The sequence below is a fragment of the Drosophila elegans genome, unplaced genomic scaffold (genome assembly GCF_018152505.1).
Source record: "Drosophila elegans isolate 14027-0461.03 unplaced genomic scaffold, ASM1815250v1 contig_149, whole genome shotgun sequence".
Lineage (NCBI taxonomy): Eukaryota > Metazoa > Arthropoda > Insecta > Diptera > Drosophilidae > Drosophila > Drosophila elegans.
In genome coordinates this window covers 16551592-16567579 of record NW_024545513.1, presented here as the reverse complement: position 1 = coordinate 16567579, position 15988 = coordinate 16551592, and the positions used below count along the sequence as shown (strand labels likewise).

The window sequence follows — 15988 nt, the reverse complement described above, 5'->3', positions numbered from 1 at the left end:
TCTTCTTTCTGCGCTAACCAGTTTTAAGGGCTGTCCCTGAAAACGTTAAATATTTTGATTGAATATAAACATATGGTTTTTGGACATTTCACATTTTGTCCTATGGAAAAACTGTAACGATTAAATTAAAAAGATTAAATGGCAAGCGATTAAACAATCGATTTGGCATTAAAATGCTTATTGTTGTAAAATAGTTTTACAAATCATTTTATACAAAACACTAAAAGTTTGCTCAAACTCAAATGGTTGGTTCTTAAATCATCTTTATTAAACAGTATTCCATCCAATTTTTGCTTTAACTGTATCCTATTAAAATTTTAATTTGTTTAAATAATTTCAATGTTTAAACTTTAAAGTATTTAATAATTTGTTGTTAACAAAAAAAAAAAAATGCTATATAATATATAGCACTCACTTAGACTTACAGAAGTTTACTCAGTTTTAGTAAACTTACAATGATTTCGACGTATGGAATTATTGAGAATGCAGGTTTCTTATAATTTAAAGTCCTGCTGTCCAAGAATGGATAAAAAAAAAATATTTTAAAATAAACATTGTGTACCCTATTACTATTTGAAAAATAATTCGTAAATATTTAACTAAAAAAAAACCTGATAAGCCAAAATAATGCAAACATAATGCATAAACTTTCTAAAATAAATATATGGCTGTATAAAAATAAGTGCTTTTTAATATCTAAAAGCATTAATTGTTGCCTCTACATTTAGCCTCGTCTCTAGCCTAGTCCTAGTACTTGGAATTGATGGCGAATATGGGACTCGTGGTGGCCACCACGATCGCCTTTGCCGTGGCCGAGGGCTTTGTCTGCCTCGCAGGTGATTTCTCTGGCAGAAAGTAGCCCAGGAAGCAGAGGAGCACCACCAGGGCCAGCAGGGCCCAGAAGATCGGATCGCAGCTGGCGAAGAGCAGGCGTCCGAGTATATTGCTGCCCACCACGGCGCCCAATCGACCCACCATCATGATGAAGCACATGCCCATGGCATTGATGTGCGTCGGATAGAACTCCATGGCAATGGTGCTAACCAGACCGCCGCAATTGCCGATGGCCATCACCACGGTGAGGGCGATCACCACCAGTGCGAACTGCTTCACGTAGTGCAGCCCCACCAGGCAAATCATGGTCAGCAGCATCCAGGCCACTGAAATGGAGAAGGTTTAGGAGGGTCCAATCACAATGGCTTACAAAATTGAAACGTTAAAGCCCTCCAGAGATGAATGTTTGATTTTACGGCTTTTAGGCTTGTATCTATACTACCGGATCAATCCTTAGAAAATGTTCAGAAATGTTTTCTTTAAAATAAGCTATAAATGACCGAAATCGTTTAGGCAGTACTGCAATATAATAGGCAAGAAAACAAATGAAAAATATCAATTAGAACTTTTGAAAAAATTGTATCATACAAAAATGTTCTAGCCTTATTTCCGAAATCAGAGACTCCAACTGCACCATAAAACCAAACATTCATATCTGGAGGATTTTGTCAGCCCGCAATACTCACTCAGCAGATTCCTTTTGCCAATATAGTCGATGATGTAGGCAAATATCACATAGATCGCCACAAAGCAGGCACCGATGATGATCATCACCTGGTAGGTTGAGGTGTCCACGTCGACGGAGCAGCTTGCAACCTCATCCACCGATTCCGATTCCGATCTCGATTCCGATCCCGATCCCGTAACCACGGTGAAGTTCTGCAGGACATGGCAGAGCAGTGTGTCCTCGCCATTTCGTGTGCCCAGCCCATCGAGGATGGTGGGGAACCACATGAAGATGCCCTGGGCCAGGAAATAGACAAGGAACTGGATGGTGCAGATGTTCAGGGTGTGCCACAGCCGGGAACGATGAAAGAGTGGCACTGTCTGGTGCCACACGAGTCGCACTGCGTCCAGAATGCCATGGACATCGGCCAGACTGGCACCGCCGCTTTCCAAAGCCACTTCCTTGACCGGATATTCGGAGGGATCCCTCCCTGAATTCTTGGCGAAGATGGTGCGCAGAATTTCCAGTGACTGATCACCGCGACCCTGGACCAGTAGATATTTCGGCGTCTCGGGGAGAATGCTGATCCCCACGAGAGCCAGCAGGGAAACGGATACGTTGGCCAGGAGCAGAACACGCCAGGACGAGAAGCGCATGCCAAAGACAATGGTCTCAATGCGCAGAGGTAGAATTCCAATTGCCATGGCTGCAAAAAGAAAACGTAAAAAAAAAAATGGTTTATCACTTGGGTGTAACAACACTGCGTATGGGTTATGTCACTCAGAAAATTCCGCCAATAATAAGTATACGCCGGTACACTCAGAAAATACTACCTTTTAAATACTTCCACAATGCATATGGTTTGGAATCAATTTGTATTTATAAATTTAAATGGTTTAGTTAAGTAGCTTATCTTTAGAAGATAACAAGTAAACAATTTCATAACACTCACCTGGAGCAAAGATCATGGCCATGCATAGGAATCCGGAGAGCAGGGTCACATGTCTGACCCTCGAGCCACTGCCATGGAACTCGCCGCACAAACTGAAGACGCACGCCTGGCCACCGGAAATGAAGAAACCCGTCAGGAATCGGAGCACGATCAGCATCCAGATGTTCACCGAAAAACCGGACACGATCGAGCACACAGAGCTGAGGAAGAGGGCATATTTCAAAGTGGTCGCCCGACCCCATGTGTCCGCCAGAAAGCCCATCGCATGGGAGCTCAGGACCACGCCCAGGAATCCGGCCGACGCCAGGATGCCCTGCTGGTCCAGCGTCGGCTGTAGGTCGCATTTCATCTGGTTCATGATCAGACTAACGCCCATGATCTCCACCATCACGGCCATGAAACAGAGGCCGCAGATGAGCAGCAGCTGGTAGTGGAAGCGGCCCACTCCGGTCAGCGTGATGGCCTCCTCGAAGCTGTGTGGTCGGGGCTTCTCCGTGAGATTCGCCTCACGGCCTCCAGCAGTGTCTGTGAATAAATCAACATTTTGGAAAGTTTAGCCACTAGATAATTGAACGAGACTGCTAAAAAAAAAATGTGGTTTAAGAGCTTTAAGCCCGTCAATCAAAAAAAAAAAACACATCCTTCTTTATATTTTGGCACATATCATATATCTGTATATAAAAAACAGTTCTAGATATTTTAAATAAACCAATCTCAAGAGATTTAAAATTAAATATTTCTGGTGATTTCAAATAAAGTACCAAATAAAAAGCACACAATTCTTGTCATCTTTACAAATAATTTGTTTGCCCTCATAAATTATTGAAATTTCGTTTGCTCATATTATATAAAAAGTATTTTTTGATATTTTAAATTCAAATTCTTTACATATTTTATATTAGAATTATTTAAATTTCGTTTGCATATATTATATATAAAATATTACTAGGTATTATTAATTAAAACTATCTAAAAATTGAACTGTTTTAATAAAGCATCGAAATAAAGTTGAAAGTGAATATAGTAAATAATAACTACGGAACAAATTACACAATCACACGATTTTGGGCCCCTTTTCAAATGATTTTTTTTGCAGTGAGCACGTCAATAGGGATCGTTCAATCACTGTCATTTAATGGGAAACCCTATAGCTTATAGAATAATTAATATTCTCCTTAAGTAGCGCGAATGGCAACCAATCCAGGCTCAGTTGCCGCTCAACAATGGCCTCAGCCGGCCTCAATTTGGGGGAAAAATCGGTGAACAGCCCGGAGTCGCAGGACGACGTTCGTCTGCCCAAGGAGCAGTCACCTTCGGCCTTCTTCGAAACAAAGGCCTTCCGGCTGCTCTCGATCTTCCTCTACTTGGGAGGGATCAGTGGCCTGGGCATGGTGCTGGCCATGTACTACATCTTCTTCTTCGACTCCAGTATGCCGGACATCCACCTCAAGTTCCCCGTCTCCATTGGCGGCCACCCGGTGCAGAAGGTGCACGAGTACCAGTGACCCAACCACCCATTTTAGCCCCTCTAAAAGTGGGTGGCTTAGAAGGCAGTCTGCTGCTAATTGGATTTGGAAATGCTAGCAAAGGTAGGTAAAGAATGTGCAAGTGAATGCCCTTAAAAACAAAATTGGTCATCAGTGGGCTTACTCAATATTTTAAACTGATAAATGTGATTTCAAATAAAGTATTGTGATTTTTAAGAAAAGTATTTTAAGTGGTGAGCAATTTTATTTTAAAGTGCATTCACTATTTAGAAATTTTAAAAATAAGTATGCACAACAAAAATATCAAAAACATCTTTCAAACATTTTTCTCACATAATTTGTCACTTAGCTTAACTTTATTGTGTAAATTCAAAGTAAATATTGCTTTATTTCTCATTAATTTATTTTTTATCTAACAAGCCCTATGTAAAATGCCTTTTTTGACATAAATTTAAATTGTATCTTATTTGTCGATTGAAAAATACTATTCCCAAAGAATAAATAGTTTTAAGTTAAGTTAAGTTTTCATTGAGCAATAATTATTAAAATAAGCTATATTGTTTACCTTATTAACAATGAAGGAACATGTAATCACTTATATGATTGCCTAAAAGTCTATAAGGAAATCTAGCATTTAAAATGGTTTCGTTTATTTATACTTTCTTAAATTGGTAAAATGGATGTTAATGAATAAGAGATCTAGACTTTAGTCGCACTAAAATCTTTTAAATTTGACTGTATTTAAACATACAACAAATAATTTCAAGGCATAAAATAATATATTTCTTAAATCTGTTCCTATTCTTTCATTCAGATTTTACTATTACCAAAGGTTAAAGAAAACAATTGCAATAATATTGTAATTCGCAAATCCAACTATTAAAATTATTTTTAAGTCGACTAACCAAGAGTATACCCACTTCTTGACCTTAGACTTTCTTTAACTGATGAAGTCTAGATCAAACTAAAACCCGGAGTTTACAAATTCGTCTATACCCCTCTACACAGACACACTATCCCTCACCATCGTCACTTTTCATTTCCTTGACCAAAACATGAATATAGACTCTGCCTGCAAACGACATGGGCATAGAGCAGAATGAAGTAAAGTGGATGGCAATCGGGATTTGAGGAGTGACGACGTTGGCGGGAAATCAAACCGGGTCAAGTGGTCGCCGCAGAACGCAGCACGTGATGTGGTTGTCTGTTTGGGTGGCAGTCCAGCACTGGCACTGCCACTCTCGCAGTGCCAATTGGCGAATCTTATTAGCGTGGCCCCCAAGACGACCGCCCAAAGAAACCGCAAAAAACAGTCGAGCGGAATGCGAAAAAAAAATAAAAAAAACAGGGGTACAAGTGCGGAAAAAGAAACGGAAACAGAAACATTTACCAGATCCCCGGGCAGTCGAAGCACTCGCTTAATTGTGTTCAGTTCGTCCATAGAGACGGTTACACGCTTGCCATTTGATTTGTTTGTTTGTTTCTTTGTTTGTTTTGCCTTGCCATTTGAGCCACAATGAGCGGTCCATCGGGTTTGATGTCCAACCTGGCCGAGGTGGTCAAGGAGGCCAAGGACGAGGAGATACAGATGCCAAAGTCGAACGACTTCTTCGAATCGAAGACCTTCCGCCTGCTCACCCTGATACTCTACATGGGCGGTGTGAGTGGCATGGGTCTGACCCTGGCGGTCTACTACCTGTTCATCTGGGACTCGCGCATGCCGCCGCTGCCCGTGTTCAAGCACACGCATCCGATTGGCTAGGATCATGGCCAGAAGCAGCCAAACAGCCAAACAGCCAAATAGCCAACAGCCAACAGCCAGCACCCAGCAACCAACACCATCCCATCGACATTAGTGACCAGATTCGGGTGAGTGTGGACAAGTGCTGTCAGTTCAGCTATCACTCAATTAAATCGAAACTTTAATTGTATAGTTCTTAAATACAAAATGATCATAGAAACTAAACTACTATGTTGTAAGATAAGTTTCCCAATAAGATGGGTATTATATTAATACCCCGAAAGTATCAAAACAAAACTTATTTATAAAAAAAAAAAAAAAAAAGTAAAGGGGTTGTAATATTTAGTATTGATGTAATACTTAAACATTAAACTGCCTGTATTATTCATTATTATTTTCAAGACACACTTGTTTAAACTTAGCTTTTAGATTTTTCTTTCTGGCTGCAGTATACAAATGTCTAGTCATTTTAGATATTTCACAAAAATCTCTGTTGACTTGAAATTTTTTAGAAAGGACGTCAAAAAGAAAATTTTTCATTTTATATACCCTTAAATGAAATCGATTTAGAGATATGTAACTTTAACTTTAAAATTATGAAATCTTTAAGTCCATATGAAACATTTCATATTAATTCATATTAATTGACATACTTTTTTAATACTAAGTTGTAACGTTGTTCTTTATGCAGCGTACGATATCATTTATAGAAATAAATTTTAGACTATTTTACTAATGTTAGACTTTGCAAGCATTCACAACTGTTTGTATTTACAAATTAAAAAAAAGGGAAATTTATTTGTTAGGTCATATATTGTCTTTTTTTTGTGGAATTTTTACGCGGTTTTAGCGCTGAAATGTTTTTTGTTTGACAAAGAATCAAAGTGTCAACACTGATGGGGCGTTCTGGCTCTCCTTAGTGGGTGGCGGTGGCGGTGTCGGTGGCGGTGTCGGTGGCGTTGGCGACTTAATTAGCACCCGTGGCCGATATCAAAAGTTGACAGCCAGGCAGAAAATAATCCGCTTTGGTATGTGGCACTAAATCGCAGAGTTGAAACCACCTATTCGCATTGTTCTATCCCCAGCTGGGGATATGGCGTCACTCGAGTGATTTTGATTTAATCGTGGTGGCGACACCAAATCAGTAGTTGGCACATCGCGAGCTGGACTGCCACGACCAAAGCTGTATATCTGCAATGTCCGTTTCGGAATCGGCAAGGGTGGGCCTGGGCAATAATGCGGCCAGTATGGCCAATCTGGCCAAGATCGTCAATCTAATCGAATCGAATGTGCGGACGGAGGAGGAGACGGAGACGGTGGCGAAGGCGGAGGCGGAGGCGGAGGCGGAGGAGGCGGTATCGAAGAGATCCACCAGATCCGGAACCAGAACCGGAACAGGAACTGGAACAGGAATTGGAAGTGTTAGTAGTGTTCGCCTGGCCAGCAGCAGTGCGCCGCGTAGAAGCGCCTGTGCCACATCGTATGTGCCCAAATCGCCGCAATTGGAGGAAATCATGATCGCGAAGCCCACCTGCAGCGAACGATTTGCGCGCTACTTTGTGATCGTGATCTACGTTTGCGGACTCTGCGGCCTGGGATTCATCCTGTCCATCTACCACATCTTCTTCTGGGACTCACGCATGCCGCCCGTTTTCAAGGGCCAAAAGAAGGCACCTGTCTTCGGCTAAAGGCCGCAATTAATCCACCAATGTAATCCTAGCTAAGAGAACCGTATTTTCATTTTTGGTAAGGCCTTAAGTAACAATAAATTAAAATGTTGCTCTCATCGATAAACTTCATCAGCTATGTAGAAAGTACACAAATTTTAGTGAATAAGGGAGTAAAGAAGCTAAAAAAAAAATAAACGGGTTTATTTGTTTAAATAGACAACCCATTTTCCATCTTCATCTGTATACATGGCGTGTGAGTTATTAAAAAGGTCACTCATACGCAGTGTTGACATTTTTGTTTAAGTCAATTGAACTTTTTTTGTTTTAAAATACTTTATTTACGTTTCTTTCATAAAGAGATTCTCAAAGAAATTTACCATGGCAAATTTTTAACCTATTTCAATTGGTATTCCGATAATAACTTAATTTATATTCACATTTTAATATTTAAATTACTTGCACAAATGAATAATTAGTTGTCGGAGAAACTAAGGAAAATACAGTTGTTACTATATGTTATTTTAGATATTGCTTTTTAAAATTAATATGAGGCCAATATTTCGGAAGCACACACATTTACTCGAGTCATGCCATTAGTTCTTATTAAGTTGATATACCCCACGTCTCGGCCATCTTCTCAGGCCCGAAAAGTTTTCGCCTAACTAAAAGTTTATGTTTAATTATGTGTATCCAACTCAGTATCATGTATGTATAACTTTTCCCTGGTACGTTTACCACAGCCACAGACCCTTAAGTTATCCCTTCGTTCCGGTTGCCCGAGCTGCTTAATCAGCTTTGTCTGCACATAAGTAAGCAGATGGATAAACCATCCTTTAACTTGGGGTGGCTGGGGGAAAATGGCCTCTGGAAAATGGCTGGGGGAAAGAAGGAAATGGTAAATGCAATAGGCCGGGCCCAAAACATTTTCGAGGCCAGCACAGCCAGGTGAGCAGGGAGAGCTTCACCTGGTCACGTTGGCGAATTAAACTCCTTGAAGGAAACTTTGCAACGATACTGCTTGGAAAATGCATGTGAGTGTGGCCTACATCCTGGCCCACATGATGAATATGCATTTGAGTGCAAGTACAGGAGAGCTTCAGTAAATCGAAAGCCGGCTTGAAATCGGAAAGCTTTAGTTAAATATGTATTTAAGTATCCTTAAACTCATTAAATTTACTTTACTTTAAATTTTCACAAGCAAAGCTGACTTAAATTCGTAAGGTTTCAGAAGAATTCAATAATAGCTAAGCCATAACATTAAAAGTTTATATTCCTTCTGAAATAATGCGAAATATTTTATATGAGCTTTGAAATGTTAGCATACTTTTGGGCATGCAAGTCCTTTGTTCTAATTTTCGAAGTTCACCTGTGCAAATGTGCATGTGGGTGTGTGACTGGCTATCTCTTTTCTCAACAGTGTGTGTGTGTGTGTGGGGCTTATACAACAAAATCAATGGCCAACATTGCAATACCGTTCGGTGCGCTCGCCCCCTCTCACTCGCACCTCCTGCATTTCCACTCACTGAGCACTGCATTCGTTCTGCTCTCTCTCCTGGCGCTCCCATGCTCTCACTCTCTCTCGGTTTGTCCTAGTGACCCAGTTGCAGTTTGTTAACCCCCCGAAGGCAACGCAAAACGAAGGTGTGCGCGTTGAGACGGGTTAAAGGTGGGGCGGGGCAATGAAAGTTTGGACGTCCTTCGCGACACCTGCGAAGGTTGCTGTCAAAGCCAGCCCACCACCCACTACCCCACAAAAATTGCACAACATTTTCGTTGCGATTCGTTTCGAAAAATTGCCCCAATTTGCAAACATTGATTGGCATCCAAATTATTGAAATAATGGAAATTAATTCAAGCGCGCATTTTAATTTCCGCGTGTGAGTCAGTAGGCGGGAATATCAGGGGGTCAAGGCGGCTCGTGGGGTTAGGGAGCGGGGAAATGAAAACTGCACTTGACACACAAAGAGCAACAACGTGCCGACGTGCGGTTTGTTTTTGTTTTTATTTCGTTTCGCCTTTAAGGAATGCCCCAAAAAAAAAACAACAACGAGCGTGGGAAGCCGAAAATGTAAATGCGACAGAGCGAGAGAGATGGATTTTATGAATGAAATTAAAAGCGAAGATCGCTAATGCAACAACAAGTACCGTTCCCAAAGTCGAAGTTCCAACGAAAGGAGGAGCAAGAGGGCGGGAAGGGGGTGAGAGTAGAGTCGTTCTCTCGCACGAAGGAGAAATTGAAAAACACGAAACGAAACACGAAAAACGGCACAAAACTCCTGCCAGCCTCTCTCTTTGCTCTCATTTCGCTTGCACACGTTCGACGCGTCGGTTGGCAGACAAGTTTTTGCGCGCTCTTTTTTTGTACTTTTAAGCACGCCACGCATAAACAATAATAATACAATAATTATAACAATATTAAATATTATTAATAAATAATATTATTAACAAAATAAAGAAGGTGACAAGCTAGAAATCCCAAAGAACTTTGCATTTATAAAATAAATACTAGACTTAACGGGACACTGCCAAACACGAAAAGGAAAGCAACCAAAATCAAGAAGAGGCATCTCTGAACATATCGAAACAATCAAAAAAAAGATATCGCAACCAAGATCGAATCAAAAATGAACTCGAAACACAGTTCCCTGGAGGAGAAAGTGAAACTGCCGCCCACGGAGACAATAAGCCGCTGCTACCAGCCGCAGCAAAGCAACCGCAAGGTCATACGCATCCTGACCGTCGCCGTCTATGTCCTTTGCGTTTCGCTGGCGGCCATCATGCTCTCGCTGTACTACATCTTCATCTGGGACCCCACCATCCGCCCCTTCGTCACCAAGGCCACGCATTGCGGTAAGGCGTCCGGTAATCAGCCGGGTAACCGCTGGGTAATCACTGGCCAAATCACTCCACAACTCCATCGAAAACTGGTGACTGGTGACCGGTGACCGGTGAACGGTGACCGTCGACCGTTGACCAGTAACCAAAAAACCAGAAACCAATCACGGGCCGGACAATTTGCGGCCAACGGTCAATCTGGGACAAAGACCGAATCTAGGCTATGAGAGTTAGGTGCTTTTGGGTTTGGGTTTGGGGTTAGGGTTGGGGTTGGGATACCCATTAGCTGATACCGATGGGCTTCGATGGTTGGCAGGATAGTGTTGACCTTTTTTAGCTGCAACATAAAGTGCTTTTAACGGAGAGTATAGTCGTGCCATTTGGGTTGTAAAAAATGCTTACTCTACGGTAGATTTCAGTGCGCAATAAAATTGTTCTAAAATCCAAACTTTTTTTTTTAAGTTTTAAAAGTTGCACGGACCATTGTGCAAAACTTGTGCAAAATTACTCATACGAAACGTATGCTAGTAAGAATATTACACAGCAAATCGTTCTCGCACTTCTTACCTCGTTTAAACAAGAACCAGAAAATTTGCCACTTAATGAAAATAATATATTTAATTAGAGGCAACAGTACGTATGAGTGATAAGTCTTACAATGCGCTGACCCTAAACGCTTTTTTTCTAGCAAACATTTTAAATGTGCCAAAAGACGCCAATGTTTAAATGTTTTATTGATAATAATAAATAATTTTCTTCCAACCTAAAGGAGGATCAAGATGTCAAGGGAATATGTAAAATTTAAATAAAAAAACCGTTGAAGAATTATTTATTATCTGAAGTTAAGCAAAAGAGTTAGGAATTTCTTTTTATTTAAACGAAATTAAAACCCTAAAATTAGTTTAAATTTGAAGTCATAAAACAAATTAAGAAATATCACTTATATTATAAATACAGAAAAACAAAAATATAGTAGATAAGAAAGCTTATGAATTTTAAGTTTTGGATAAATAGTAATATTACGTTATTACAGTTCTATAAAATCAAAAGACCTTATGATAAAGTTCTTTGGTTTTAAGACTTTAACACAAAGGAAACAATATTATCGGCATAAAGGCTTTTTGGAATATAGCTTAGGTCATACAGATGCGTTAAAGAAATCTGTGGTTACGCAGGAGAAAAAATATTTTTTATATATTCTTAGCACAATTTTAATGGATATTAAATCACTTTCATTAAAATCAAATTTCTCGGAAAAATATCTAAATTGGCAACACTTTCTCAGAAAGGACGTGAAAAAGCCGCCCACATTGTTCCATTGGCTTCGGTTTTAGTTCGTTCCGCCTCCATCCTTCCTTTGGCTCTTGGCTTTTTGTTCAGTTTTTGTAAATCAACTCGAAATTGGGTCAATGGGGTGTCATGCACACAAGTACATCAAGTCAACCCAGCCACCCACCGCCCAAACACGCTAGGGTGCAGTTTTCCTTGGTGTACTTTCCATTTGCAGTTTGCAGTTTGCAGTTCAATAAATCTAATTTGATGCAATTAAATACAGAATCTGGGAGCTTAATGAAAGTTATACGGGCAGAAAGGCAAACAAATTGAAATTTATGACAGCGAGAAATGCTAACTGTCCGCTCATAAAGTTTTAGTTTCTCCTAGGCGGCGTTTCTTTCAATGCCTTGACTTAAATTTGTATTAACCGCCTGCATAACAAGACACAACTTGCCTACAAGAACGGTTAAAATTGCGAAAATTAAAGGGGTAATAGCAATAGAACTTGGTCTTACAAGGACGTGTAATATTGTACTGGCTAGAGAAAGAAGTAAAACTATTTAAGTCAATAATGAGATTTTTATATATGTTTATATGTTCATATATATTATTTTCACATTAATTATAATCAATATCAGTTATCAATAATTTCAGTTTATTTCTAATATATAAGACGTTAACTGAATTTTAAAAATATATTGTTTTGTAACTTATTGCCTTAAAGTTAGTAGTTTTTTTTGGTTGTTCAAATAGTAAAAAATAGTTTAAACAATTAAAATATTGTTCAAGCAAACTATATTTTTGATCTGCTAAAAGTTAATTAAGATAAACATTATTGGATAAAACCTTTATCTTCTTTTAAATATTTATATTAAATAAGCCTAGGAAATGACGAAATCAGTTAAAAAAAAAAGAATAACTTTTAAAACAGTATTTATGTTAACACAACTTAAAATTTCTTTCCTATTTTTGCAGATAAAATTGTGATACCCGAAAAAATAGCCATTCGCCTCCTAAACTCATCGGAAGTGACCGCGGAGCAGTTCTACAAGCACATCCTCGAGCAGTACCGCATCCTCAGCCATATGCAACAGCAACGCCAGCAGATCCTGCAGCGGCAACATCTCCAACTGCAGCAACTGGAGGCGAACAATCGCTTCCAGGAGGTCTTTGCCACGGCCACCATAATCCAGGCACATCCGCATCCCCATCCGCATCCCAGGGAGCCGCCAAAGAAGCCGCTCTTGGGTCCGTATACCCCGCTATCCGGAAATATGAGTCACGTGACGATGGGTGGCGATCAGATGCCGGGCAATTTGGAAACGGAGCCGGAGGCTCATCTGCCCCTAATATTGGATACCTCGCCGCCGGCCGAAGTCACCGGAATGGGTCACTCGAAGCGCAAGACACATCGTGGTCACTACAAACACCATAGGGCTCGAACCGCTGGCCAAAAGAAGCTGTCGATGGGCAACTCCATTGCCAGTGGCATGGCCAGTTCCACGCCGAGCACCACCAGCGGTGGAGATACATCTTTGGCGGCCACTGCGGCCACTTTGCCACATGGCTACATGGACACACCATTGAATCCGGCAGCCGGGACGATTGTACAGCCACCACAACTGCAGCTATACACCTCGATGCCCATTCCGTTGATCCTGAGTCCCAGCGATGAGAAGCGTCCTTCGCACCACGCCCACGGACATGGGCATGGCGAGAGGCGGGGCGGCGGCGGAACGCAATCCGGCGGACGACGAAGGACAACGACGGCCTCGGTTTCCGGTTACGAGGCACAGACCTACCTCAATCCGTTCCTCACCGGCGAGCTGATCTTCGAGAAGTAAGGGGCATCAACCATAAGCATAGGCCGGAAATTTTTTTTTTTTGCTAAGGCGTATAGAGGGATACACTACAGCCAAGATCGGAAATGGAGATTAGCTCACAGAAATGGTAACCCGCCCCATACCTGATCATACCTATATCAATGGAGAACTGTTTAGAAGAAAGGGCAGCACTACTCACAATAATTCAGTTAAGCTCAGTACTGGCATAAGCTATATTCATCAGTTAGCTTAACTTATATATATTTCAATTAACTTGGTCAATCATAATTTTAAATCAAACGCGATATTAAACGTTTCATATTGAAATTTTGAAGTACATATATATGTATATGTTTTTTATGCGTAGAATGTTTTTGCAATTTAACCAAATCGAAGATTTATAGAAATAAATTGGAAACAATCCTTTGATTAATCGCTTGTTCTATATAGTGTTTTTAGATAGCCAAACCAAGTAGATCTGATGTATAACTAATTTCAGCTACAGTTAAAAGACTTGACTTACGTCCGTACTGAGCTATAAATTGGTCTATATATACAGAGCCCGACGCGGCCACATATAGAGGTTAATAAACGTTATGTACTACAAATGGATAGTTGAAACCATAGCTAAACGATAGTCGATGTACCAACCACACACAACCACTCAACTAAACTAAAACAACACACTCGAAAGGAACACACGCATAATACGGGACCCACTTCAGTAGAAACTCACTCGAATATCAGCGATCACGGATCCAGCGATCACGGATCACGGATCACAAATCACGGATCACACAGGCGGCTCACCTCACCAAGCTCAGCAGCAAACTCACCCCACCTAGAACACTGCTTCCAGGCAGCTAGCGAATGCTACACCAACTACAATAATTAGCCAACCCTAGAGTAACCAGTTTACCAGTTTACCAGTAATCACCAATTACCAGTAACCAGTAACCAGTAACCAATCCAAGGAGTATACCCCCAATAACGGGGAAGCGGATAAATGTCACTATAATTCAGCATCAGAACGAATCACACTTCACACACATACACCTTCAAGTCACCTACTGCTAGGACTGTGTCACTGCCAAATATCGGTTATATGCAGGCTATAAGAGGTTTATATATTTCCCTAATCAAGTTATTCTCGATGGAAACTATCAGTTGAATATAATAGTAAATTTAATAGTAAATTGAAAATCGTTTGAGTTTGTCACCATCGAAAGAACTTGAGGGTAGTTATATGTAAAACACTTTGCAGAAAATAGATGTCTGCTTAATTAGTCACAACTTAAATGTTAAACAAGAGATTCGTTCTTCAAGGTGGCCCATAAATATTAAGCCGACGTATAACCTATAGACACTTTAAAAGATAAAACCCAGCGTGCTCAATTCAATAGCGACTCTATATATGACTATGCATATAAGGGGCATATAACCGATGTGTGACGTGACATTTGCTTGGTCTATTATTCACATACTCAAACACCATGAATGCAAACCAAACAACAACCAAATACACTAAGCGAAAAAGCGGGATTGATTGTTGGAGGGAAGACAACGGAAGAGATTGAGCGAAACTGCATCTGCATCCAAGGACACGAGAATTGAATTCATCAATAATAACATACGTATAAACGATATGCATACGATATAGAATTAAATCTGTAACTGATGGGCATATACCGCATATATATCTTATATACCGCATATATCTTATATATGTATACCAAGAAAAACAAAGTCATTTTGGCAATAATAAAGCATAGCAAATAAAAACAAGTTATATAAAGTGTTTTATTCAAGGTATTCTCGAAATAGTTCTATTAAAACCAATGCTAACTATAAAGCGGAGTTAAAGTTTTCCAGACTTTAAAAAAGATTATTGCGAATGAAATTCAAGTAAATACTAAGGCTTATTTCAACATAGTCATTTTTTTAAGGATTTTAACAGCTCTTGAGACTCATAACTACACGGTAATCCTTAGATTTTTCCAGAATAACTTATCCTTTGCAGGGTTTTAATGATCGGAAATGACTTAGAATCAAATCCAAACCCTTGTTAAAAGGGAAACATTTTACCATATTATTATCTTAATAAAAGTATCAGGTATTTCACATTTTTTATGATATCCTGATTTGACTATGTAAGCTTTCTTTGATTTTTCACTCACCGAACTCGCGTTCACAGTCTATCACATAGCCGGGATTGTCCATGATGTCCTTAATGTACCCGTGATAATACAGATACTCCAAATGAGATGAAAAGACGTCGGACTGGCGGCACTGTCCACGGCCAACTGACAAATTCCGTGACTCTGGGGAGTTAAAAAAAAACGTTCGGGAACCTGGCTGCGCGGGTACGTGCTTCAAAGTCCGATCGCAATTGTGCTCTGTAAACTCTTTACGGTAACACACTCGTAAAACCCGGCCGGAGATATCCACAGCACGCCAATTAAAAAAAAAAGACGAAAACAAAAGTTGTAAATCTTAAATTTTTCCGCAATCTGCAAGTCAGTATCGTGGTGTAAAATCATGGTTCTTGCTTGACTGGATAAGCAAGATGCAGAATCGGAGATAAGGCATCCAGCGATCCAGCCCCTATATTTCTATCTGAGACCATCAGATCCTAAATGGAACTACCTTAAGTCGAGGAATACCATAGACCCCTGGGCACTGAATTTCGGAATAGCAAAACACC

The 15988-nt window shown here is 40.2% G+C and overlaps 5 protein-coding genes across 5 annotated transcripts; 4 read left to right on the top strand and 1 right to left on the bottom strand.

The window, feature by feature from the left end:
- Positions 1 to 266: 266 nt before the first annotated feature.
- LOC108137731 (synaptic vesicle glycoprotein 2C) lies at positions 267 to 15673 on the bottom strand. Its single transcript, XM_017259630.2, has 4 exons — positions 15462 to 15673; positions 2454 to 2978; positions 1521 to 2207; positions 267 to 1160 (listed from the first exon to the last, which is right to left on the bottom strand). The coding sequence occupies exons 1-4, from the start codon at positions 15502 to 15504 to the stop codon at positions 748 to 750; spliced, it is 1668 nt and encodes a 555-aa protein (XP_017115119.1). The 5' UTR covers positions 15505 to 15673; the 3' UTR covers positions 267 to 747.
- LOC108137733 lies at positions 3677 to 12519 on the top strand. Its single transcript, XM_017259632.2, has 2 exons — positions 3677 to 4042; positions 12437 to 12519. The coding sequence occupies exon 1, from the start codon at positions 3677 to 3679 to the stop codon at positions 3956 to 3958; it is 282 nt and encodes a 93-aa protein (XP_017115121.1). The 3' UTR covers positions 3959 to 4042; positions 12437 to 12519.
- Positions 4985 to 12543, top strand: LOC108137734. Its single transcript, XM_017259633.2, has 2 exons — positions 4985 to 5809; positions 12437 to 12543. Exon 1 carries the CDS (start codon positions 5457 to 5459, stop codon positions 5700 to 5702), a length of 246 nt encoding a protein of 81 aa, XP_017115122.1. The 5' UTR covers positions 4985 to 5456; the 3' UTR covers positions 5703 to 5809; positions 12437 to 12543.
- LOC108137568 lies at positions 6878 to 7369 on the top strand. The gene has a single exon (XM_017259295.1). It carries the CDS (start codon positions 6878 to 6880, stop codon positions 7367 to 7369), a length of 492 nt encoding a protein of 163 aa, XP_017114784.1.
- LOC108137732 lies at positions 9900 to 15035 on the top strand. Its single transcript, XM_017259631.2, has 2 exons — positions 9900 to 10201; positions 12437 to 15035. Exons 1-2 carry the CDS (start codon positions 9976 to 9978, stop codon positions 13303 to 13305), a joined length of 1095 nt encoding a protein of 364 aa, XP_017115120.1. The 5' UTR covers positions 9900 to 9975; the 3' UTR covers positions 13306 to 15035.
- Positions 15674 to 15988: the final 315 nt, after the last annotated feature.